Genomic DNA, 27164 nt, shown 5'->3' on the forward strand with positions numbered 1-27164 from the left:
TTCGCTTTTGGGTTTCGATTCTGAATTTGTGTCTGAATTCTGAGTTTCTGGATTTCTGAGTCTCTGAACTTCTGAATTCTGAATTTGTGTCTGAATTTGTAGACTTCTGAATTCTGAATCCTCTCCCTTTCTCTTCCTCCAGGCCTCTATTTATAGGCTTCTTGGATTAATAGGATGATGACACGTGTCATCTCCTGATAAGAATAAAACTATAACTGGGCCGGGCTGGTTATATTGTGATAATTATCCTTAAAGATAATTATTCAAAATATATTTTATTAGGAATAATTATCGTTTCATTTAATTATCTGGGCTGAGCTAATTAAATAATTTAAGTGGACCAAGCCTGGTAAATTAAATAATTTATTTAAACATTAGGCCTATATTTAATGGGTCCATTCATTAAAACCAAAGCCCACTAAATTTTAGTGTCTACATATATATATCATCTATTTTTCAAAACACATATTTCATGCCCCTCTTTCTCTCTCTCTGCAACTGCAAACTACAAAATCTACAAGAATCAAAAGTTCAAAACCCATATTTCAAATCATTTCAACCTCCCTAATCGCCTCCATTGCTATTCTTATTCTCATATCGGCATATCATTTCAGATTGTTCAAATAATCAAAACACATATCTATCAGTTTCCATCACCCGTTGTTCCAGCTCGGTTCGTCGTTCGCAAATCTTCAGCCAGCCAGCCTGCTTTCTCTCAACTCTCAAGCTTAACTCCTCTCTCAAGGCTACTTTTGTCATTAGTTTCATTTCTCTCCAAATCTTGTCAATTTTGGAAGGATACAATATAAGGGATTTGGAGGGATAGGTTCCCTCCAAATCCTTTCTTTTTTATCTTATTCTTCCCATCCAAACATACTAGTCACTATCCTTCCTTTTCTTTTCTCTCCAAATCTCTCTAAATTCTTCAATCCAAATTAAGCCTAAGTCAATTATTCAAACAACGCGGCTTGACTTTTAGTAATTTACAATATAATATCTATCACAATAATAAGCTTTCGCTCCTTAAAAAATGTATTTTTATTTTTTTTTAATGACAATATTAAAAAAATATTAAACAATACAATATTCATTATGAATTTAAAGAAGGGTTAAATTAGTTCAAACCATAAAATCCCCTATACTATTTCAAAATGTCACATAACTTCCTCATATACTAACCAAAATAAGTCCTATAACCCCATATACTTTTAAAAATATCTAAAACCTTCGTTACTTGTTAAAAATATCTAAAATCTTCGTTACATGTATTTGTCATGTGCTAACTTTTAAAATAATATAAGAATATGATGTCTTTTAAATCCCTTAATGACTAAAAATGCACTTTGAAAAATCAAGTTCTTTGTATCCACTCATTTTGATTTTTTTTGAGGGGTGCATCTTTGTATCTACTCATTTTGATTTTTTTTTTTTTTGGGGGGTGGGGTGGATTAAAAATTTAAATTTTTTTTTATAAATCATTGTAATATAATGATAGGCCAAAAGGACCCACGTGGCACTCATTGTAAATCATTGTAATATTCAACACCCAATTCCTGCACTAAACAGCAGATCGAGATGGGGAGATTGTATTTAATTAAGGTTGTGCGTCTGGGTATGAAAGAATTGATGTGAATTCAATGTGCAGTAACATGAAGCTATTTGTTAGTTACACATGAAACATTATTGTAATTTGCATTAGAAAATATTGGTGCTTAAATAGCTTTCTCCTGTCTTTTCTTTTTTATTCTTTTGTGTGTGTAGGGTAGGAGGGCTTGTTATTACTGAAACATGAGTTGATTGCAAAACAATTTTTAAATGGATTTAGCCACATTAATTTCTGAAAGTCCGTGATAAATTTGATTCCTACGCACGATGTTCACTCCCTCATTCTTTAAAATAAGAAGTCAAGTTGAAGTATAATTTACCTTCTTGTAGCAGCAGCAATTTGTTACTCTAGCACTGTGATGTTGAGTTAATAACAAATGCAGCTTTCACATCATTTCACTATATATAATTGTTAGTTAGATTTCTTATACATTCTCTTTATTTTTTTCTTTCCTCAATTACACGATATTTTGCATTTGGGTGATGTATTGCATTGAAATGCAAAATTAGAGTTCATAGGATGAAGAATTAACTAGCTGAAGGTTAGAATTATTGGACCCCTCTGCACAGAATTGCATTCAAAGGTGGAGAGAAAAATTTATATGAGTCACCTTCCAAAAGAATATATATATATATATATATATATATATATATATATATGTGTGAGTCTTGGTTTTGTGCAACGTGGTTTTAAATTTGGTATTGTGTGTATATGTTTCTTAGTTCATACGAAGGGTATATTTGACATTTTAAAATTATACATTCAGTTTTTTCAAATAATATTATACAATCAACAGTTATTTTTGTTAATTTGCATGAAATTAACAATTCCGTCAAAAAATGGAAGCAATATAATAATTTTTGTTAAGTTATGAAAATTATTTGTTAATACAAGAAATTATATGACACTTTTAAAAATTAGAGAAAGGTTTTATAATTTAAACCCTAAACTCTCTCTCTCTCTCTCTCTCTCTCTATTTATATAGGATAAAAAATTGGTCAAGGAGAACAACAATACACGCGGAGTCATCAAATGGTGTCACATTAGTCAATAGAATTTAATAGCATAGAACTACTTTTTCCATGTAGAATATAAAAACTTCTCCAAAAGTGTCCCATCATTTGTTAGACTACCTTTCACCCTTATTTAAGACAATTATTCAAACAATGCGGCTTGACTTTTAGTAATTTGCAAACTAATATCTATCACAATAATAAGCTTTCCCTCGTCAAAAAAATGTATTTTTATTTTTTTTAATAACAATACTAAAAACAAATTAAACAATACAATATCTATTATGAATTTAAAAAAAGGTCAAATTAGTTAAAATCATAAAATTTCTCTATACTATTTCAAAATGTCACATAACTTCCTCTTATAGTAACCAAAATAAGTCTTATAATCCCATATACTAAGAAAAATATCTAAATCCTTCATTACTTGTTAAAAATATTAAAAAACTTCGCTACACTTACTTGTCATGTGCTAACTTTTAAAATAATATATGAATATGATGCCTTTTAAATCCCTTAATGACTAAAGATGCACTTTGAAAAATCAAATTCTTTGTATCCACTCATTTTGATTTTTTTTGAGGTGTGCATCTTTGAAAAATTAAGTTCTTTGTATCCACTAATTTTGATTTTTTTTTTTAGGGGATTAAAAATTAATTTTTTTTATTTATAAATCATTATAATATAATGATAGGCCAAAAGGACCCACGTGGCACTCATTGTAAAATTCAACACCTAATTCCTGCACTAAACAGCTGATCGAGATGGGGAGGTTGTATTTAATGAAGGTTGTGTGTCTGGGTATGAAAGAATCGATGTGAATTTAATGTGCAGTAACGTGGAGCTATTTGTTAGTTACACATGAGGCATTATTGTAATTGCATTGGGAAATATTGGTGCTTAACTATGAAGTACGGACACTCCTTCCAGAGACCCTGTACTCGTGTTGGATACTTTTTAGGATACCGACACCCGTGTCCGACACTTCTGTAAAGTGTCCAAATATTATTTTTTATTGGACACGCGTGTCCGAGGCTCGGACACACGGTCCGACACTTCTGTGAGATAAAATTTTTTTTCTCTCACTCCTCTCAGTCTCTCCTCTTCTTCAATTATCTCTCTTCATGAACAAGATATATATATATATATTTAAGTTACATGAACAAAACTTTGTGAAAGACTGAAAATATATATGTTTATTCATATACATATTTAGTTCATTATAGTTATGTCTCTTCTGCACATTTTCGTTTAGAATTTGGATCAACTTTATTTTCATTTATTTTCTTTTTGTCTTGTCCATATTTTTCTTATAACAGAGATGAAATTATTGAAATTGATTCTGTTCTTTGTTGTTGTTTTATTTATCTGTACAAGATTCTGGTAATTATATTTTGAATATATAATTATATATATATAATTTTATAGGTGTATCCCCGCCGTGTCCGTGTCCTATTTTTTTGAAATTTGCCGTGTCACTATATCCGTGTCGTATCGTACCCGTGTTCCGTACTTCATAGGTGCTTAAAGAGCTTTCTCCTCTCTTTTCTTTTTTATTCTTTTGTGTGTAGGGTAGGGGGGCTTGTTATTACTGAAACATGAGTTAATTGCAGAACAATTTTTAAATGGATTTAGCAACATTAATTTCTGAAAGTCCGTGATAAATTTGATTCCTATGCACGATGCTCACTCCCTCATTCTTTAAAATAAGAAGTCAAGTAGAAGTATAATTTACCTTATTGTAGCAGTAGCAATTTGTTCCTCTAGCTCTGTGATGTTGAGTAACAAATGCAGCTTTCACATCATTTCAATACATATAATTGTTAGTTAGATTTCTTGTGCATACAATTTTTCTTTTTCTTTTTCTTTTTCTTTTTTTTTTTCTTTTTTTTTTTTTTTTTTTTTTTGTCTCTTTCTCAGTTACACAATATTTTGCATTTGGGTGATGTATTACATCGAACTGCGAAATTAGACGATGTTCATAGAATGAAAAATTAACTAGCAAAAGGTAAATATGTGAACGTTAGGGATTAGAATTATTGGACCTCTCCGCACAGAGCTGCATTTAAGGGTCGAATAGAAAAATATATGTGAATCTTGGTTTTATGCGATGTGGTTTTAAATTTAGTATTGTGTGTATATTTTTCTTAGTTCATATGAAGGGCATATTTGACATTTCAAAATTACACATTAAGTTTTTTCAAATAATATTATACTATCAACAGTTATTTTTGTTAATTTGCGTGAAATTAACAATTCTGTCATCAAATGGAAGCAATATGATAATTTTTGTTAATTATGGAAATTATTTGTTAATACAAGAAATTATATGACTTTTAAAAATTGGAGGAAGGTTTTATAATTTATACCCTACACACACTCTCTCTCTATATGATATATATGAGATACAAATTTGGTCAAGGACTGCACTATACACGGAGTCATTAACAGTTATCACATAAGTTAATAGAATTTAATAACAGAGAACCCACTTTTTCCACGTAAGATACAAAACTTCTCCCAAAGTGTCCCATCATTTGTTAGACTACCTTTCACCATTCTTTAAGTCAATTATACAAACGCAGCTTGACTTTTAGTAATTGACAATGTGATATCTGTGATGATCTTGTGCGGGTGTGTCGTGGGCGGGTGCAAGAGACACTGGCGAGCTACGGGTACATAAGTCCCACATCGCCTGGGTAGAGGAACGATGAAGTGCTTATATGTAAGTGCATCATCTCCAATTGGTATAAGGCCTTTTGGGGTGAAACTCAAGAGCAAAACCGTGCGAGCTCAGGCCCAAAGCGGATAATATCATACCATGTGGTGGAGTGGGTCGTTACAAATGGTATCAGAGCCTGACCCAGCCGGAAGTGTGACGATGGGGACGTCGGGCCTCCAAGGGGGGTGGATTGTGATGACCATGTGGGCGGGTGTGCCGTGGGCACACTGTTAGGCTACCACACTGGCGAGTTACGGGTGCACAAGTCCCACATCGCCTGGGTAGAGGAAAGGTGAAGTGTTTATATGTAAGTGCATCATCTCTAATTGGTATAAGGCCTTTTGGGGTGAAGCCCAAGAGCAAAACCGTGAGGGCTCAGGCCCAAAGCGGACAATATCATACCATGTGGTGAAGTGGGTCATTACAAATGGTATCAGAGCCTGACCTAGCCGGAAGTGTGCCGACGAGGACGTCGGGCTTCCAAGGGATGTGGATTGTGATGACCTTGTGGGCGGGTGTGCCATGGGCGGGTGCAAGAGACACTGTCAAGCTACCACACTGGCGAGCTACGGGTGCACAAGTCCCACATCGCCAGGGTAGAGGAACGGTGAAGTGCTTATATGTAAGTGCATCATCTCCAATTGGTATGAGACCTTTTGGGGTGAAGCCCAAAAACAAAACCGTGCGGGCTCAGGCCCAAAGCGGACAATATCATACCATGTGGTGGAGTGGGTCGTTACAATATCTATCTTCAACTATTTCAAAATTAATGAAGATTACAAATTCAAGATATTTTATGATTACATATTTGTGCACCAGAAGTGATGCAATAGAATGGACATGGTACATCATGTGGCATTTCTCAATCTTTTCAGGATGATGATGGCGTAGCAAATTCATAATATATATATATATAAGCAAATTTAAAAAATTGTGGTGCAAAATTTAATGAAGGTTACATGAAAATGATTTATGAAAAATACTTCCCTTTGATGAAATTTATTACTTCTTTTACTGATTTGGGATTGAAATAGAGTCTAGGAATTAGCATACGGATCCACTCTGAATCTTTTTACTCTTATGCTGCGTTTGGTATGCATGAATGAAACGAAATATAAGTCGGAATAGAATGAAAATGAGAATGGAAATGAAATGGAATAATAATGTGATGTTTTCAAATTTTTGCCATTTTTTATTCTGGAAATTTTGTAGCTGCAAGGGCATTTTAGTCTTTTCACATTTTGCGTACCGGACACTACGGAGTGTGCCGGTTATGTCCGAGAGTTGTTTGGAGCATTTTATTGAGTCCAAAACTCTTTGAAATGCAAAGGTGATCATTTTTGCATTTTTCAATTTTTTGAGCCGGACGGTCCCGTGTGGGACCCGCTGCCGAAATTGTTACATACGGGGATATTGGTTGAGTTCATTTGCATCATATTTATTTTATTTAATGTGTTATATAAGGTGTGGAATTATTTAATGTGTGCATATATATATGTGTGTGTGTGTGTGTGTGTGTGTGTGTAAAAGATGAAAATAAAAGAGAGAAGAAATAAAAATTTTGGTGGTGGGACCCACCACCACATTAAAAGACCAAGAGGCCTATTTTTGGCCTCACCTTCTCTTTTCTTTATCTCACTCCATCTCCTCTCTCTCTCTCTCTCTCTCTCTCTATCTTTCTTTTTCTTTTTGCATCAAAACTTTAAGTTTTGATTTCTTCCTCAATTCTTGAAATTTTTGGAAGCCGTTTGTGACAATTCGAATAGCCTCCAGAACTAACAAAAATGATTATTCTAACCCCATTCAATGATGGAACTGTTAACTGACATGTAAAATGACAAAATTAATTTCCCTAGTTAAAATTATAAAACATCTCATATGCTAGCCAAAATCAGTCAAATAACCTCATATACTAAGAAAAATATCTAAAACCTTCTTTACTTGTTAAAAATATCTAAAAACTTCGTTACACATACTTGTCATGTGCTAACTTTTAAAATGATATATGAATATGACGTCTTTTTAATCCCTTAATGACTAAAAATGCACTTTGAAAAATCAAGTTCATTGTATCCACTCAATTTGATAATTTTTTTTTTTGGGTGGGTGGGGGAAGGGGCAACTTGTATTATGTAATTAAAAACTATTATTTTTTATTTATAAATCATTGTAATATAATGATAGGCCAAAAGGACCCACGTGGCACTCATTGTAAATCATTGTAAAATTCGACACCCAATTCCTGCACTAAACAGCAGAGATGGGGAGATTGCATTTAATGAAGGTTGTGTGTCTGGGTATGAAAGAATCGATGTGAATTCAATGGTCAATCAAACGCCTCTTCACATTGCAGTAACTCATGGAGCTATTTGTAAGTTACACAAAGCATTATCGTAATTTGCATTAGAAAATATTGGTGCTTAAAGAGCTTTCTCCTCTCATTTCTTTTTTATTCTTTTGTATGTGTTTGTGTGTGTAGGGTGGGAGGCTTGTTATTACTGAAACATGAGTTTGCAGAACAATTTTGAAAGGGTTTTAGCTACATTAATTTCTGAAACTCCGTGATAGATTGTACAAAAGACTATAATTTGATTCCTACGCACGATGTTCACTCCCTCATTCTTTAAAATAGGAAGTCAAGTCGAAGTATAATTTACCTTATTGTAGCAGTAGCAATTTGTTCCTCTAGTCTGTGATGTTGAGTTAATAACAAATGCAGCTTTCAAATCATTTCACTATATATAATTGTTTGTTAGATTTCTTGTACATTCTCTTTATTTTTTTCTTTCCTCAATTACACAATATTTTGCATTTGGGTGATGTATTGCATCGAACTGCCAAATTAAATGATGTTCATGGGATGAAGAATTAACTAGCTGAAGGTAAAAATGTGAACGTTAGGGATTATAATTATTGGACCTCTCTACACGTCGGAGAGAAAAATATGTGCGAGCATTCTTGGTTTTGTGCGACATGGTTTTAAATTTAGTATTGTGTGTATATTTTTCTTAGTTCATACGAATGACATATTTGACATTTCACAATTACACAATCAGTTTTTTAAAACAATAGTATACTATCAACAGTTATTTTTGTTATTTTTGATAATTTTTGTTAGTTATGAAAATTATTTGTTAATTCAAGAAATTATATGACACTTTTAAAAATTAGAGGTAGGTTTTATAATTTAAACCCTAAACTCTATATATGTGTGTGTGTGTGAGAGAGAGAGAGAGAAAGAGATAAAAAATTGGTCAAGGAGTACGCGGAGTCATTAAAAATGGTCACAAAAATCAATAGAATTTAATAGCATAGAACTATTTTTTCAATGTAGGATACAAAACTTATCCAAAAGTGTCCCATCATATATATAGCGCAAGCTAACTTTGTATAATATATATATATATATATATATATATATATATATATATATATATATATTATACAAGCTAACTTTGGTTGCTCTAAATCAACAGAATTTAACAGCATAGAACTATTTTTTCCACCAAGAAAACAAAAAAAAAGGCAACTTGACTTTTAGTAATTTACAATGTAATCTCTATTATCTTCAACTATTTTCAAAATTAATGAAGATTACAAATTCAAGATATTTTATGATTACATATTTGTGCACCAGAAGTGATGCAATAGATATGGATTCATCTTTTCCACTTTTTTTTTTTTTTTTCCAAAAATTAAAGCAATTTTCATTGATTAAAAGCCAGACGGTACAAGAAGTCTCCAAACGTGTTGCATGGGCTAGACTTAGGGCTGCAAGTTTGGTTGGCCTAACCCAGCCCAGTCCCAACCCAAACTCAACCCGAATCGAATTGGGTTGGGCCAACCCGAATTGTACTTAACATGGGTTATGTCATAACCCAGTCCGAATATTTTTGGACGGGTTAGGTCGGATTGACGGGTTGAGTTTTTTTTTTTTAATTTTTTTTTTTGGAAATTTATATATATTTGATTATATTATTATTATAAACAAATTATATATATTATATATTTTATTTAGGGCAAATCATTTTAGCCTCCCCAATCGTCTCTCTCTGGACTTGCCCCCCCCCCCCCCCCATCTCTCTCTCTGTGCAACAACTGCAAACTGCAAAATCTACAAGAATCAGAAGTTCAAAACCCATATATTTCAGTCATCTATTTGTTTGAAACAATCAAAAGTTCAAAACCCATATCGGCATATCATTTCAGATTGTTCAAAAAATCAAAACCTAGATCTTTCAGTTTCCATCACCTGTTGTTCCAGATCGGGTTCACCGTTCGCAAGCTTCAACCGCTGTCTCTCAACTTTTAACCATTTCAGATTGTTCAAAAAATCAAAACCCAGATCTTTCAGTTTCCATTGCCCGTTGTTCCAGATTGGGTTCGCCGTTCGCAAGCTTCAACCGCTGTCTCTCATCTCTCAAACTTCCCCCCCCCCCCCCCCCTCTCTCTCTCTCTCTCTCTGCAATTGCTAACTTGAATGTATGGGGACGGCGGTAGAGACAGAAAGAGAAAGAAGGGAGAGGAGAGAGAATAGAGAAAAAAAATGAATTTTTTTTTTTATTTTTGGGTTTTGGGTTAGGTTCGGGTTAAGCCCGAGCCCAACCCGAATGTGTCTGGGTTTTGAGAAAATCCAACCCAAACATGAACCCGATTTGTAAACTTAAAGTCTAAATTTCAAATTTTCAGGTTGGGCTTAGGTTGGGCTGAGTTAGCCCTCCCAAGTTGCAGCTCTAGCTAGACTTTTTCTTGGTAGATGTACATCATTTCGCATATCTCAATCTTTGTCTATTATCTAATAATTTAATTTTAAATTTGATCAAATGGACATGGTACTCATGTGGCATTTCTCAATCTTTTCTGGATGATTATGGCATAGCAAATTCATAATATATATAAGCAAATTTAAAAAATTGTGGAGTAAAATTTAATGAAGGTTACATTAAAATGATTTATGAAAAATACTTTTTTTTTGATGAAATTTATTACTTCATTTACCGATTTGGGTTGAAATAGAGTTTAGGAATTAGCATACGGATCCACTCTGAATCTTTTTACTCCTATGCTGCGTTTGGTGTGCATGAATGAAATGAAATGTAAGTGAGAATGGAATGAGAATGGGAATGGAATGGAATGATAATAACCATTTTATTATTTGGTTGGACCAATTTAAAATTTGGAATGGAATGAATTTAAATTAAATTATCCAAAATACCCCTTTTAGTGACAAATAAAATAAAAGGCAAAGTACAGAAAATCCCCTCGACTTGTACACTTTTTCCAGTAAACCCCATTTGTCTATTTTTTTTTATCAAATAACCCCTCTTAACTATCTGAAGCGAATAAAAGAATTAATATTTGAACCAAAATGCCCTTTTATTTAAATCTTAATTCTTCCGAACTTCAAAAATTCATATTTCACAAACTGTACATTTAAAAATTATAAATAATATATGCACTGAAAGCTTATGAAATAAGGATTCAAGAAATATAATATTTGTACAATAGACCTTCATAACTAGAGAGAAATAGGCAATTTAAACTCGAGATATTTGGAAAAAAAAAAATTCAGAATTATTCATTTGCATATGGAGCCGAATATATAAAAAATTTAACTCCAACAGAGATCGATTTCATCAGATATCATATTTTGCGTCAAAGTATTTTCATTCTTTTATAGACTCACCATTTAAAAAATAAATAAAAATAAATATTCCGTCTCTATTGGGGCTAATTTTTTTATATGTTATCCTCCATATGAATTTGTTTTTGTAAATAACCCAAGTATTTTATAAAATAAAAAAAATAATAAGATTGTTACAATAGATTTTTAGATTTTCTATTTTGCTCTGGTTATGAAGTTATATTAAACAAATCTAATATTTCTAGAATCCTTGTTTTATTAGCTTTCCGTTCATATATTATTTGTAATATTTGGATGTACGGTTTGTGAGATATGAATTTTTAAAGTTCGAAAAAATTAAGATTTAAATAAAAGGGTATTTTGGTCCAAATATCAACTTTTTTACCCCCTTAGATAGTTGAGAGGGGTTTTTTGGTAAAAAATTAAATAAGGGAGATTTATTGGAAATGGTTACAAGTCGAGGGGGATTCTTTAGTAAAAAATTAGACGAGAGTGGTTTACTGAAAAAGGCTATAAGTCGAGGGGAGTTTTATGTACTTTGTCCTAAAATAAATTAACAATATAACATTCTTCTATAATTTTTTAAAAAGAAATGGTGATGTTACTGGATGGCAATGAAAATGGTGGCGGAGGTGAAAGTAATAATGGTTTCCTTTGATAAAATTACGTGTATTGCACCATTATCTGCATATCACCCTTCCAATTGGAAACTCTTTCTTTGTGATCGGCTACGACAACCTTGTCAACTGGAAATGGCCAATAGTCATGGTATAAATAGTACTTTTATAATATTTGACTGTGGCTTTGCAAATACTTGAGCTGAAAAAATTTTGAAGAGTATTCTTGTACTTGTGGACTGAGAGTGCGAATTTTCAGTAGAAGTTTAAGAATACAGATATTCTATGCATACGTGTCGTTTAAATATAATATCTAGCCTATCCATTTATTGTAGCAAGGTAAAAGCATGAGAATTAACTGAGATAATTTGAACTTGAAATGAATATATATGCTAATAAATAGTTCTTCACAATTACTGAATGTTCAATTAAGGGAAAGCAGGGTCATAAACATGGTAAAAGATGAGTTATTTAAATGCATGAATAAAAGCGAATGTATAAAAAGTTGACATCAAATGATATAAATTGAGGGGTGGGGTGGCCATACAATGGAAATTATGGATGGTTTGATTAATAATGTCTTCGTTCAGTATTAAGATGTACTTAATATCGATAAGAGTATACTATGCAGCAATCTACATTCAGATGATAAGGTTTGGGCAACATTATATATTTTGCAATCCCAAGTGCGTTTCTTTACTTCTGATCTATCAATGCTCGAGTGTACAAGAAATATGAGAAAAAAGAGACCATTTCAACAAGTTTTTCAGATGACTGAAAAAAAAAAAAAAAAAGAAAAAAAGAAAAGAAAAAGGGTTTCAGAGTTTATTATCAATTTTAAAGACATAGCCGAGGTTGAAAGCAAATTTGGACAGCTTCTGAATGGCAGAACTCCAGTCAAAACATGAACCCAAAGTAATGGGCCAGAAAAACCATAAGAAAAGGCCATGACCCTGACAAACAAGTCATTGGCCCAACAACATCATAGAATCAACCTGGTAATTGTTTACCACAAAGGCTCAAGGAAAAGCCCTTGGGCGAGCCGCCGAGGAGGAGGGCGACAGGTGGCGGTTATTGGATCATTTTCCCACTCAAAAATAAACAATACATCCATCCACCTAAGAAATTGAAAGGCATTGATTTGGACGGACGAAAAAGTATGAAAATGCATTTAGATAATAGTCTCCTAATATTTGAACGGTTCAGTGTAACTGTGATATTCCCAATTTGAATAGAGGCCAATGGCTTGATCATGCATTGTACCCCATGGGGAATGTGTCATGAGCCTTTTTTAAATTAACAAATTTTGAATAGAAAAAATTACAGATGAACATATTATCATGTTGGTCGTATTTAAATGGTCACATAAAATTATATCAAAATATACTAGTTAGTCAAATGTGATTTATTGTAGTGAATTTTGAAACAAAATCTTTAATGCATAATTGTCATATTGTTTAATTCCTTTCAAATGATCAAGTCATTCTCTAAAAATTTGTAGATGATCAAGGTCAAAAAATGGGTTTTAATTCGACCCTTTTAGTGAAGCTGAGGTTTTGAAACCATATATATATATATATGCATCTGTTTCTACTTTTAAAGGCGATGACATTTCTGTGCCAGAAAATTTTTCACTATTTGTGAGATAACAACTTCTCAATTCCCATGCATGATTGAAAAATGTAAACATGAACACTACCGGTTACTCCCTTATATATAATGAAAATGCTTCTTAGCCCATGGGTTGGAATGGTGGGGAAGTGAATTAAAATGGCGGACCGAACGCTTTCCATCCACATTGGTCCCACATGAATTCAACCATCGGTACTGGATACAATCAAAAGGATCATTAAATAGGCACACATATATAATCATGAAGATACATACATTCAAATTAATATTCTACCCCCCTCGTTTGTTGGACAGCTTGAGAAAGCAGTCAAGAACAAAATAATAGCAAGCTTCCACGATATGAAACCATGCTCGTCTCGCATAAGGATTTATGCACAGAACTGCAACAATTCCTAACAATGCAATTATGAAAGAGACCGTGAAAGTCACATAGAAAACCCCCATATCCATAAAACCTTCCTCTTCTGAAGAGTACTGACAAGGCAATATCGATGGTGGTCCTGTTTTAGTACTGCAACTGTCGCGTAGTGGAGGTCCACAAAGAAGAGGATTTCCCTCGTAACTGCTTTCATCAAAGGTTGAAAACTGAGCCTTTTGGTCCGGAGTCCTACCTGACAAGTTGTTGTGTGACACACTGAAGACTGCCAAAGAATTCAACTCAATAAGTTGAGAAGGAATTGTTCCATTCAAGTTATTGTACGAAAGATCCAAACTCTCCACTTGCTTTAACTTTGAGAAATTTGCTGGGATTGAACCAATGAGATTGTTATGCGACAGGTTTAGTGCATGGATCTCACTTAGATTTACAATGGCAAATGGGATTTCACCTATTAAGAGGTTGCAAGAGAGATCCACTCCTGACATGTAGTCAAGTATATCACCGCTGTATGCATACAACCTACTCTTTGTGGTGAACTCCACAACTTGTGTCACAACCGTCGTTGCGTCGTCGTGCTGGTCATGAAATTCAAGAAAATTATGCATCCCATATAATCTTGTCTCCCCCACGTGGTACCAAAAATTTGTTTTCCATCCCATAAGAAAAAAACTGTATGAGATTAAGGATTTTGTAACCATTGCCTTAAAAGGTATGTCACTAAAGCCATTAGGTATGGAACCAGAAAGATTGTTTCCAGAAAGATCCAGTATAGTTAACCCTTCCAAGTGGCACAATTGGACAGGAATTTCACCCTCGAAACTATTAGATTTGAGGAGAAGAATGCTCAATGAGGAAAGTTTGCCAATCCTACTTGGAATGTTACCACTTAGGTTATTGTGTCTAAGATCTAACGTTACCAAAGAAAAACAGTTGTCAAATGCATTTGTCAATGACCCGCTTAGCTTGTTGTGATTCAGACATACATGTTATATTATTTCTGATGAGATGAAGCAAGATGGTATAGGTCTAGACAAATTATTATTGGAAAGGTCTAACAAAGATAATTGATCAAGTTGACAGAATTCTACTGGAACTGGACCTTGGAAACGATTTTTGGACATGACAACTACCTTTAAACCAAGCAGAATATTCCCAATCCATATTGGAAGATGACCTGACTCTTGAAATTGAGAGAAAGAATACGAGAATTAAAATTATATTTCATAATTCATTGATGGTGTTACATCCAATCTATAGAATAAGATTTAGCTAAAATAGGTAACTAATTTCCTACCAATTAGTCCTAAATCAAGGAGTAAATAGTTCAATCCTACAGCTGTATTATAAGAGATAAAATCTCAACACTCCTGTAATACCCCTAATTTTAAAAGGACAGTCCTGGAATTTATTTATTTTATTTTATTGCATTTTTTTTTAAGTTAATTGTAGTATTTCCTGTTTATTTGGATTTACTTGTTTTATTTGTTAATTTAGTGTAATTGTTTTATTATTACTTAATTGTTTTATTGTTATTTATTTAATTATTGTTACTTATTTGTTAATTAACTCAATTGATGTCACGGTTATTTTAAAAAATAAATAAATAAATAAATAGCCTTAAGTGAGTTAGGTTAGAATACGTAAATTCTTTAGGATTTAGGTGGTTGAGGGTTTTGTTTTAGCCGACATAGATTTCATGGGCTGGCTAGGATTGGAATTAGGGCTTAGTCTCTAATTATACATGGATTAGGGTTATCATGATTCATCTATAAATATAAGTAATACGGTGGTTTAGGGTTTTTGAAAATTAAGCCAAACTCTGTAAAAACAGAGAGATCGTGAGATACAAAGAGCAACTGAGAGATTAAAGGAGGGATTCACAGAGGAGTTCGGGACTGAATTAGGAGCACCAGAGGCAGTTTAACACAACCGACGTTACCAGAGTTGATAGAGACGATAGTTAGAGATTTTAATCCAAAGTCTCAAGGCAAGTCTCTGTTCTTCTCTTTCTCGTTAATTCGTGTTCTGTGTATGCCTAGTTAGACTCCAGGGATTAAAACAAGGATAAAACGGACTTAAATAAAATTTATAACAAGTTTTATATACATATATGAATTTCGTTTACTCTCGTGAATTAACTACTTTGAAAAAATTGTTGATATTCTATTATTTGTTCTTGCTGTGGTTTACGGTTAAACGTTATTTTAATTGAAATTAGTAGGATGTTTGGATGCCTTGTAATGACCCTAGGACTGAGTTTGAACTCTAAAACAAGTGCTTGGAACATTATTTAATTTCACTAAATTACTCTGAATTAAATCTGTTGTAATTTGCTTAAAAATTTCTAACGGAGGTTCTGTAAACGTGGCTTTAAAACTTGTGTTCCTACACATGTTAGGATTGGATCTCAATGGTTTAAACTTATCTAGGACTAAGATTGAACCTAGAATAAGGATTTAAAAATACTACAGAGGCTCTGTTAATTATCGGACTTGGAGAAAAAGACACTGAAACGAGCAACGGCTGCTAAGGGAAAGGAGAGCAGGCTCCCAAAGAGGTGGAGCCGGCTCTTGGTGTGTTAGAGCAGGCTGTAGATGGACAAGAGCAGGCTCCAAAATTTTTAGAGCCTGCTCTCTCTTAAAAGGCACAAAAATTGGTTTTTAAGGTTCGTTTGGTTGAAATTGAATTTTCTGGAACTGTTTAAAGCTACTGAATGTTGTAATTAAATGTTTAGGACTTATAAAAATGTTGAGAAGCAAGCTCACATTTAGATATTGAGGATGGGAATTAATTCAAGTTTAAACAAAGGACCCGTAGGTGGATAATTAAATAATTAACTTAAATTGCCTATTGTTTTAGCACTTAGTTTCTCTGCATGATCTTAAATTATGAATTATATTTTCAGCTGTGTTAAGAGCATATATTAGTCTAAATATATGTGGCTTAGATGGAATTAATTGATGTTAAACACTGTTGTAACATTACATTAATTATTGCACTGTTTGGAAAAGTTAGTGGTGTAGTTTAACTTTGTCAATTTAAAGAACTGGAACTTAGCAAGTTGTATGGATTTAATTATGTAAAATTATATTTTCCACAATGTTGAGTATGGTGAATTAATTAAAAATCAACTATACTTATATTGGATTTAATTGGTACTTCAATTATACTAAGTTATACCAGTTTATGGATTTTGTGTAGAATTTAAATGTTATGACTTATTATAGCTATTTAAATTGTTCGAGCATGATATTTAGGTTCCGTAATGAATACCTAACATTGTTATATGTATGAATTTATATTGATGCATATCTTGGAGGATGTGAATGCTTGCATTTCTTATAGCAGTTTATATTTTTGGATTTGAATTTTAGGCTCTGTATTGAATGTCTGATACTTCTGTGTAAGAATTAATTTATACTGTGCATATTCTGGAGTTTGGTTTATTAGTATCTATTACTAGCTTGTCAACTATGTTAACTGGAGGATTGTATGTACCGGTATGGGACGATAACATATTAGGTATGGACTGGTTAAAATACTAGGTTCTACCTAACTTGGATTAAGGTATGGATTAATCATATAGGTTAAGTCCATCACCTACTTGTGTCATATCAATTAAGAATTGAATGACCTACTATGGTTTCAGGATGAATTTGTTATACATATATCAGACCACTACACAGATGGATGGTATTTTGTATTAGGAGGAGTATGGACTTTATATATATATATATATATATTATATGGTGTCGTGGTATGAGCTTGAGTCTCAGGACCATGGTTAGGGCGCGTATATCACCTAGGATGAATAACTGGACATAGGTGTTGTTCCCTCGTAGGTCTAGTACTCATGCCCACCTTCGGGTGCGTATTTGCATGTTGCCTTTTATTCAGGATGAGACAGACCTACTGGACTAGCGAGCGTCCTATAGTGTATACTGTATATACATATATGGACTACTCTAGATATTGCTGAGTCTTTCTAGGATGTATTTGGGTATCGGATTACTGTTTGGATCGTAGTAGATCGGGACTTGCATACTTCTTTATTTTTCAGGTGCTCGGCAGTTCCAGAATTAGAGGTTGATCGTGCAGAGCAGATACAGACTTCCATTCTACCGACTACGTAGGACCACTTTCTATGTTTAGCTTTATGTTTTATTTCCAGTTCGAGACTTTTTATTAGGGGTCCTGTAGAAGGATTCCCGAGTTGTATGGATTGGTGGTTTGGATTATCGGATTTAAAATGTTTATAATTCAAGGTTATTAATTTAGTTTCTTCCAGCTATTTAATTTTATTTTTTATTTCACTTTGTATTCCGTGTTCGATTTAAAATACTTTAATTGTTTGATATCCCTCGGGTTTGGGCCTGGGCCTGATCAACTCGTGTCTCAGATCCGAGGGGTGTCATAGTTGATATCAGAGCACTACAGGTTCAAGTGTCTCTAGGATTCTATCGTATAAAACTTCCGCGTAGCGTTTTCTCTTGTTTAGAGCTTTAAGATTAGGATTCATTGAATTCCTTTACGGTTCATTTAGAAAGTACTGATGTCAAGTTTATTCTGTAATTGCAGAATGTTTGGCACTAGGAAGAGGATGAGGGCCGCGATGAAAGCAAAGAAGGGCCCAAAGCCGAGGAAGGTTACTTCGGTGATTCCCCTACGAAGGCCGACCAAGAAGGCGGAATTGGAGACCAGGGAATTGATTCCAATAGGCATTGCATCGGAGTACAAGTCAAGGAAAGTTTCTTGCGTGCGGGATTGGCCACCATACTGTGGACCTAACACAACTTCGGTGGTGCTCAAAGCTGAGCCAAGCGGAGAGGAAGACCCCGAAGAAGATTAGGTTGGAGGAGATACCGTTGCATCCAAAATGGAGGGCACCGGAGTTCAGGGATGACTGCTTTTTTAAGAGTACTTATAGTTACTAGCAGTGGAGGAGGTATTAGTAGGAATGTAGTACGGATTTAATCACATACATTAGGATTCTGTTAAAGAATATTTTATGATTATTCGTATGACAGTTTATGGTTTGGAAAAGTTCCTAATAAAGTGAACTAGCGGTTTTGGCTATCTTTATTGTGTTGTGTGACAGTATTTTGGTGATATATATGGTTTTATTAAACTATATTGGGATGATTATGTTGCATTAATAGATGATTATCCCAGTGGAGTAATTGGGGTTTGTGGAACAGGTAAGCAAATAGTTGCTTGTAAATACATGGTGTGGAGACAGATTGATTATCAAGAAGTTTATAAGAGAACTTGAGTAAATCAATATGGTAGGTTTGGTTTAGAAGGAGGCATTCCCAGGATAGAATAATAATCTAAAAATAGGATGATTGCGGAGCATTTCATTCTACCTTATGTGTCTTGCTCCACGAAGTATTTAGAAACATGGGATTTTCATGGATTAGTTGGTGACACACATATATAGTAGACCTCAGGATATTTCTACATTGTTGGGTAATACTGCCGTTTTTCATGAGAGTGATGTGCCTGTGACACTAGATATTGGTAGACTCGGATTTCTAGCCAATCTTTTGTCCTGGACATGCACACTTATGACAGGATACTTGGGATGGATTGGTTATCACTGCCATGCTCAAGTTATTTGTTTTGGATGGGTCTATTGTGGTTACCATACCTAGTTTGGATGTTTACATCGTTGCTAAGCCACGTTTTAACGGGGACATTAGCACTTATTTGTTTCGGATAGAGTAGGAAACGGAGGAGGAGGTTACTGTATCGTATACAAATTGTACAGGACTTCCCAGATGTATTTCAGAAGATTACAGGGTTGCCGCCTAGTCGCGAGATCGACTTTATGATAGATTTAGCTCCAGGCACTACGCCTATTGCTAGGGCACCATATAGGATGGCGCCAGTGGAGATGCGAAAGCTGAGGGATCAGATTCAGCTCCTCAGCCAGGGTTTTATTCGCCGAAGTACTTCACCCTGGGGAGCACCGGTTTTGTTTGTAAAGGAGAAGGACAGTTCACTTCGGCTGTGTATAGATTATAGGGAGTTGAATAAGGTTACTGTACGTAACAAGTACCTTTTACCTAGGATTGATGATTTGTTTGATCAGTTAAGGGGAGCCACGTACTTCTCCAAGATTGATCTGCATTCTGGGTATCATCAGCTGAGAGTTAGGGAGTAGGATGTTCCTAAGATCTCGTTTCTCACGAGATATGGTTCTTATGAGTTCCGTGTCATGCCGTTTAGGACAACTAATGCACCAGCAGTGTTCATGGACTTAATGAACAGAGTCTTCAGGGCTTATTTGTATCAGTTTGTCATTATTTTCAATGATGATATCTTGATCTATTCTAAGTCTGAGGACGATCATGCTAGACATCTTCGGATAGTGTTGCAGACACTTCGTGAGCACCAGTTATATGCCAAATTCGAGAAGTATGAATTTTGGCAGTGAGAAGTGAAGTTTCTGGGTCACATGGTGTCAGAAAGAGGGATAGTAGTGGATCCCGCCAAAGTTTCAGTAGTGGTTGAGTGGGGACAGCCTACTTCACCTACCGAGATTCAGAGTTTCCTCGGTTTGGCAGGATATTATCGTCGGTTCATCCAGGGGTTCTCCAAGATAGCTGGACCACTCACGCACCTAACAAAAAAGGGTGTACAATTCGTGTGGGATGAGCATTGTCAGCGAGCTTTTAAGGAGCTCAAAAGGAAGTTGACTTCTGCACCGGTTATTACTACTCCATAGAGCGGGATCGAGTATCTTGTTTACACAGATGTTTCATTGTAGGGTCTGGGATGTGTTTTGATGTACGAGGAGCGACCGTTTTCTTATGGATCTTGGAAGCTTAAGCCTCATGAGTTTAATTATCCAACACATGATTTGGAATTAGCAGCTGTGGTCTTTGCCTTACGCATTTGGAGGTATTATTTGTTGGGTGAGTCCTTCAGGTTCTTTAGTGATCACAAGAGTCTGCAGTATTTGTTCACTCAACGGGAGCTGAATATGAGACAGCGCAAATGGTTGGAGTTTGTTAAGGATTATTATTTTTCTATACAGTACCATCCAAGGAAAGCGAATGTGGTGACAGAGGCACTTAGTCGCCGACCTATTGGTAGTCTTTCTACTTTGTTCACCACTGAGTGGAATGCTTTGAAGAATATAGATGAGTTATCAGACGCTTTTCTGGCTTGCATTGTGGTTACACCTTCCATCATTCACAAGGTTTTGCAAGCACAACTCACCGATCAGTAGTGTATCGACAAAGTTGTAGAGATAGCTTCTGGGGAAGTTCCATTTTACTATGTTAGGACTGACAGAGGCTTATGATACAAGGGACGTATAGTGGTACCTTCTGCTGACGATTTGAGGAATGATGTGATGACGAAGACTCATCATTCTAAGTTTTCTGTTCATCCAGGCGGAGACTAGGTAGGCACTTTCGAAACGATTGTTCTTCTTAGGGATTGTATGTGCACTGCTCAGAGTAGGCAGCAGACTTATGCCGATCGGCGTACTCGTGCTTTGGAATTTAGGGTTGGAGATCAGGTTCTACTCAAAGTGTCACCTATGAAAGGTGTTATGCGCTTTGGGTAGAAAGGGAAGCTGGCACCGCAGTTTGTTGGTCCATTCATGATCACGGATTGCGTTGGAGCTGTTGCTTATAAGTTAACACTTCCAGATACTTTGGATCGCATTCACAATGTGTTCCATGTTTCCATGTTGCAGAAATTTCTACGAGATAAGGATCGGTATCAGTATATCGATATTGGGGGGATTAAGTTGCAGCCGGATGCAACTTATTTGGAGTCACCGTGTCGTATTGTCGACCATTGGGGTCAAATCCTTCGTAACAAGGTTATCCCTTTGGTTCGTGTGTAGTGGAGTTATCATAATGAGGCTGAATCCACTTGGGAACGGGAGGATGTCATTCGCTCGCAGTTTCCTGAATTATGGGAAGAAGGTAAGAGCGAATTCCGAGGACGGAATTCCTTTCGTTAGGGGGGAAGAATGTAATACCCCTAATTTTAAAAGGACGGTCCTAGAATTTATTTATTTTATTTAATTGCATTTTTATTAAGTTAATTGTAGTATTTCCTGTTTATTTTGATTTATTTGTTTTATTTGTTAATTTAGTGTAATTGTTTTATTATTACTTAATTGTTTTATTGTTATTTATTTAATTATTGTTACTTATTTGTTAATTAACTCAATTGATGTCACGGTTATTTTAAAAAATAAATAAATGGCCTTAAGTGAGTTAGGTTAGAATACATAAATTCTTTAGGATTTAGGTGGTTGAAGGTTTTGTTTTAGCCGACATAGATTTCATGGGTCGGCTAGGATTGGAATTAGGGCTTAGTCTTTAATTATACATGGATTAGGGTTATCATGATTCATCTATAAATATAAGCAATACGGTGGTTTAGGGTTTTAGAAAACTAAGCCAAATTCTGTAAAAATAGAGAGACCGTGAGATACAGAGAGCAACTGAGAGATTAAATGAGGGATTCAAGGAGGAGTTCGGGACTGAATTAGGAGCAGCAGAGGTAGTTTAACACAACCGACGTTGCCGGAGTTGATAGAGACAATAATTAGAGATTTTAATCCAAAGTCTCAAGGCAAGTCTATATTCTTCTCTTTCCCATTAATTCGTGTTCTGTGCATGTCTAGTTAGACTCCAGGGATTAAAACAAGGATAAAATGGACTTAAATAAACTTTATAACAAGTTTTATCTACATGTATGAATTTTGTTTACTCTCGTGAATTCACTGCTTTGAAAAAATTGTTGATATTCTATTATTTGTCCTTGCTGTGGTTTACGGTTAAGCGTTATTTTAATTGAGATTAGTAGGATGTTTGGATGCCTTGTAATCACCCTAGGACTGAGTTTGAACTCTAAAACAAGTGCTTAGGACATTATTTAATTTCACTAAATTACTCTGAATTAAATCTGTTGTAATTTGCTTAAAAATTTCTAACGGAGGTTTTGTAAACGTGGCTTTAAAACTTGTGTTCCTACACATGTTAGGATTGGATCTCAGTGGTTTAAACTTATCTAGGACTAAGATTGAACCTAGAACAAGGATTTAAAAATACTATAGAGTCTCTGTTAATTACCGGACTTGGAGAAGAAGACACTGAAACGGGCAACGGCTGCAAAGGGAAAGGAGAGCAGGCTCCCAAAGAGGTGGAGCCGGCTCTTGGTGTGTTAGAGTAGGCTCTAGATGGAAAAGAGCAGGCTCCAAAATTTTTAGAGCCTGCTCTCTCTTAAAAGGCACAAAAACTGGTTTTTAAGGTTCGTTTGGTTGAAATTGGATTTTCTGGAACTGTTTAAAGCTACTGAATGTTGTAATTAAATGTTTAGGACTTATAAAAATGTTGAGAAGCAAGCTCACATTCAGATATTGAGGATGGGAATTAATTCAAGTTTAAACAAAGGACCCGTAGGTGGATAATTAAATAATTAACTTAAATTGCCTGTTGTTTCAGCACGTGGTTTCTCTGCATGATCTTAAATTATGAATTATATTTTTAGCTGTGTTAAGAGCATATATTAGTCTAAATATATGTGGCTTAGATGGAATTAACTGATGTTAAACACTGTTGTAACATTATATTAATTATTGTACTGTTTGGAAAAGTTAGTGGTGTAGTTTAACTTTGTCAATTTCAAGAACTGGAACTTAGAAAGTTGTATGGATTTAATTATGTAAAATTATATTTTCCACAATGTTGAGTATGGTGAATTAATTAAAAATCAACTATACTTATGTTGGATTTAATTGGTACTTCAATTATACTAAGTTATACCAGTTTATGGATTTTATGTAGAATTTAAATGCTATGACTTATTATAGCTATTTAAATTGTTCGAGCATGATATTTAGGTTCCGTAGTGAATACCTAATATTGTTATATGTATGAATTTATATTGATGCATATCTTGGAAAATGTGAATGCTTGCATTTCTTATAGCAGTTTACATTTTTAGATTTGAATTTTAGGCTCTGTATTGAATGCCTGATACTTCTGTGTAAGAATTAATTTATACTGTGCATATTCTGCAGTTTGGTTGATTAGTATCTATTACTAGCTTGTCAACTATGTTAACTGGAGGATTGTATGTACCGGTATAGGACGATGACATATTAGGTATGGACTGGTTAAAATACTAGGTTCTACCTAACTTGGATTAAGGTATGGATTAATCATATAGGTTAAGTCCATCACCTACTTGTGTCATATCAATTGAGAATTGAATGTCCTACTATGGTTTCAGGATGAATTTGTTATACATATATCAGACCATTACACAGATGGATGGTATTTTGTATTAAGAGGAGTATGGACTTTATATATATATTATATGGTGTCGTGGTATGAGCATGAGTCTCAGGACCATGGTTAGGGCGCGTTTATCACCTAGGATAGATAAGTGGACATAGGTGTTGTTCCCTGGTAGGTCTAGGTACTCATGCCCACCTTCGGGTACGTATTCGCATGTTGCCTTCTATTCAGGCTGAGATAGACCTACTGGACTAGCGAGCATCCTATAGTGTATACTATATATACATATATGGACTACTCTAGATATTGTTGAGTTTTTCTAGGATTTATCTGTGTATCGGATTACTGTTTGGATCGTAGTAAATCAGGACTTGCATACTCCTTTATTTTTCAGGTGCTCGGCAGTTCTAGAATTAGAGGTTGATCGTGCAGAGCAGATACCGACTTCCATTCCACCGACTACATAGGACCACTCTCTATGTTTAGCTTTATGTTTTATTTCCAGTTCGAGACTTTTTATTAGGGGTCCTCTAGAAGGATTCCCGAGTTGTATGGATTGGTGGTTTGGATTATCGGATTTAAAATATTTATAATTCAAGGTTTATTAATTTAGTTTCTTTCAGCTATTTAATTTTATTTCTTATTTCACTTTGTATTCCATGTTCGATTTAAAATACTTTAATTGTTTGATATCCTTCGGGTTTGGGCCTGGGCCTGATCAACCCGTGTCTCGGATCTAAGGGGTGTCACAACTCCCCCTCAAGTTGGTGCATAGATGTCACACATGCCCAAATTGTCTAAAAATTTTGAAAACACTTGATTTGAGACTGCTTTGGTAAGAATGTTTGCTAGCTGATCATCAGATCGAATCTTAGGCAACTCCACAATTTTCCTATCCAACTTCTCCTTTATGAAGAATCTGTCTATTTAAACATGTTTCGTACGATCATGTTGAACTGGATTATGAGCAATATGACATGCTGCTTTATTGTCACAATATAGTTGAATAGGTTGCCCAGGTAGATAACCCAAATCCCGCAAAGAGAAGTCTTAACCACAATGTTTCATAAAGTACAAGCGTCATACCTCTGAATTCAGCTTCTGCACTCGAGCGAGTAACAACATTTTGTTTCTTGCTTCTCCATGTAACACGATTACCTCCTACAAAAGTAAAGTAACCAGAAGTAGATCGCCAATCAGTTATAGCTCTAGCCCAGTCAGCATCAGTATATGCAGTTGTGTTTTGATAACCAGCATTTTCAGTGAACAAAATTCCTTTTCCAGGAACAGATTTCAAATACCTCAAAATGCGCATAACTGCATTCATATGTTGCTCTCCAGGATCATGCATAAACTAGCTAACAATGTTTAATGCATAAGCCAAATCCAGTCTCGTGTGTGCTAAGTACATCAATCTCTCTACAAGTCTTTGGTATATTCCTTTATTAACAGGTACTTGGTTGGACTCAACACATAACTTCAGTCCTTCTTCTACTGGTATTTTAGCTGGTTGACATATTGTCATGCTAGTCTCTTATAATAGATCTAAGGCATATTTTCTTTGAGATAGAAAGATTCCTTTATTAGATCAAGATACTTTGATCCTAAGAAAATATCTCAAAGGACCTAGATCTTTCATTTCGAATTCTCTGGACAAGTACTTCTTGAGAGCCTTCATTTCTTCATGATCATTCCCTATAACCACCATGTCATCTACATATACAATGAGTGCAGTGATCTTACCCTGTTGTTTCTTTAGAAATAAAGTGTGGTCTGAATTGCTCTGACGATAGCCAAAGGCTATCATAAACTTTATGAATCTTCCAAACCATGCTCTTGGAGATTATTTCAACCCATATAATGATTTCATTAACCTGCAGACCTTCCGACTATACTTTTCCGGTATCATGCATCCTGGTGGGAGATCCATATAGACTTCTTCAGATAATTCACCATGCAGAAAGGCATTCTTCACATCGAATTGTTGCAATGGCCAATCCAAGTTCGCAGCTGAAGACAACAAGACACGAACTGTGTTTATTTTGGCTACAGGTGCAAACGTTTCTGTGTAATCGATTCCATAGGTTTGGGTGTAACCTTTTGCCACCAATCTTGCTTTAAAGCGTTCAACGGTGCTATCTGCTTTATACTTCACAGTGTAAATCCATCGACATCCAATTGGTTTCTTTCTTGGTGGAGGATCAATAAGTTCCCAAGTTTCATTTTTTTGCAAGGATTTCATTTCCTCATTCATAGCTGTTTTCCACCTAGGGTCAGCTAAGGCTTCTTGCACACTATTAGGAATAGATATAGTAGATAATTGATTTACAAATGACAAATTTGATTCTGACAAATAATGGTTCGACACATAATTATTCATGGGATACTTAACTTTACTAGAAAGTTCGGGTTCATATGTAAGTTTAGGAATACCTCTAGTGTGACGCGATGGTAATTGTTTTCTGCGTGGCGCAGGCACTAAATCAGGAATATCCTCAGCAGGCGATTGGTTTGATATATCAGTTGCGAGGGATTCGAACTCGGCCGACGATGAGGTTGGCGCCATACTTTCCATTTCTGAGCGTTCATCACCACTTTGATCCAAACTTATACCACTTAAATCCAATTAGCCCGATTCCTGATTGGTTGGTCCAACTTGTGAGTCATTAACACTAGAATCGCCGTCCTCAAAAGTGTGATAATCATAATCTAGAATCTGAATTTTGTTCTGGTACTCCCCCTGAAGTTCAAACGCAGAAGAAAAATACATCGAGTCTTCATGGAAAACAACATCCATGGTGATAAACATTCGTCGAGTGGGAGGGTGATAACAGCGATACCCCTTTTGATGAGTAGCATATCCGAGAAAAGCACATCGTAATGCTCAAGGAGTTAGTTTGTTGCATTGATGCTTATGGAGGTGTACAAATACTACACAACCAAAGACATGAGGAGGTAGATTTAGGACGGTTGGGGAAACAACTGCTTCAGTGAGAGCCTGCAATGGTATTCGGAAGGCAATAGAGCTGGAAGGTACTCGATTAATTAGATATACAGCAGAGGTAAATGTTTCTCCCCAATATGATAATGGCATATGCGCTTCTATCAATGAAGCACGAACAACCTCCAACAAGTGTCAATTTTTTCGCTCTGCAACCCCGTTCTGCTGGGGTGTATTGGAACAAGTGGTTTGATGAATAGTTCCATGTGCTTCCAAATACTGCTGAAGTTTAAAACTCTGATATTCTCCACCATTGTCACTACGGAGAACCTGAAC

The 27164-nt window shown here is 35.0% G+C and overlaps 1 protein-coding gene across 1 annotated transcript; it reads right to left on the reverse strand.

The window, feature by feature from the left end:
- Window positions 1–13504: 13504 nt before the first annotated feature.
- On the reverse strand, window positions 13505–25238 carry LOC132278438 (cuscuta receptor 1-like). Its single transcript, XM_059780225.1, has 3 exons — window positions 25046–25238; window positions 14309–14520; window positions 13505–14188 (listed from the first exon to the last, which is right to left on the reverse strand). The coding sequence occupies exons 1-3, from the start codon at window positions 25236–25238 to the stop codon at window positions 13505–13507; spliced, it is 1089 nt and encodes a 362-aa protein (XP_059636208.1).
- Window positions 25239–27164: the final 1926 nt, after the last annotated feature.

Source organism: Cornus florida, unplaced genomic scaffold, assembly GCF_030987335.1.
Source record: "Cornus florida cultivar Cherokee Brave unplaced genomic scaffold, ASM3098733v1 CherokeeBrave_3.0.0_Hap2_Chr10, whole genome shotgun sequence".
Taxonomy (NCBI): domain Eukaryota; kingdom Viridiplantae; phylum Streptophyta; class Magnoliopsida; order Cornales; family Cornaceae; genus Cornus; species Cornus florida.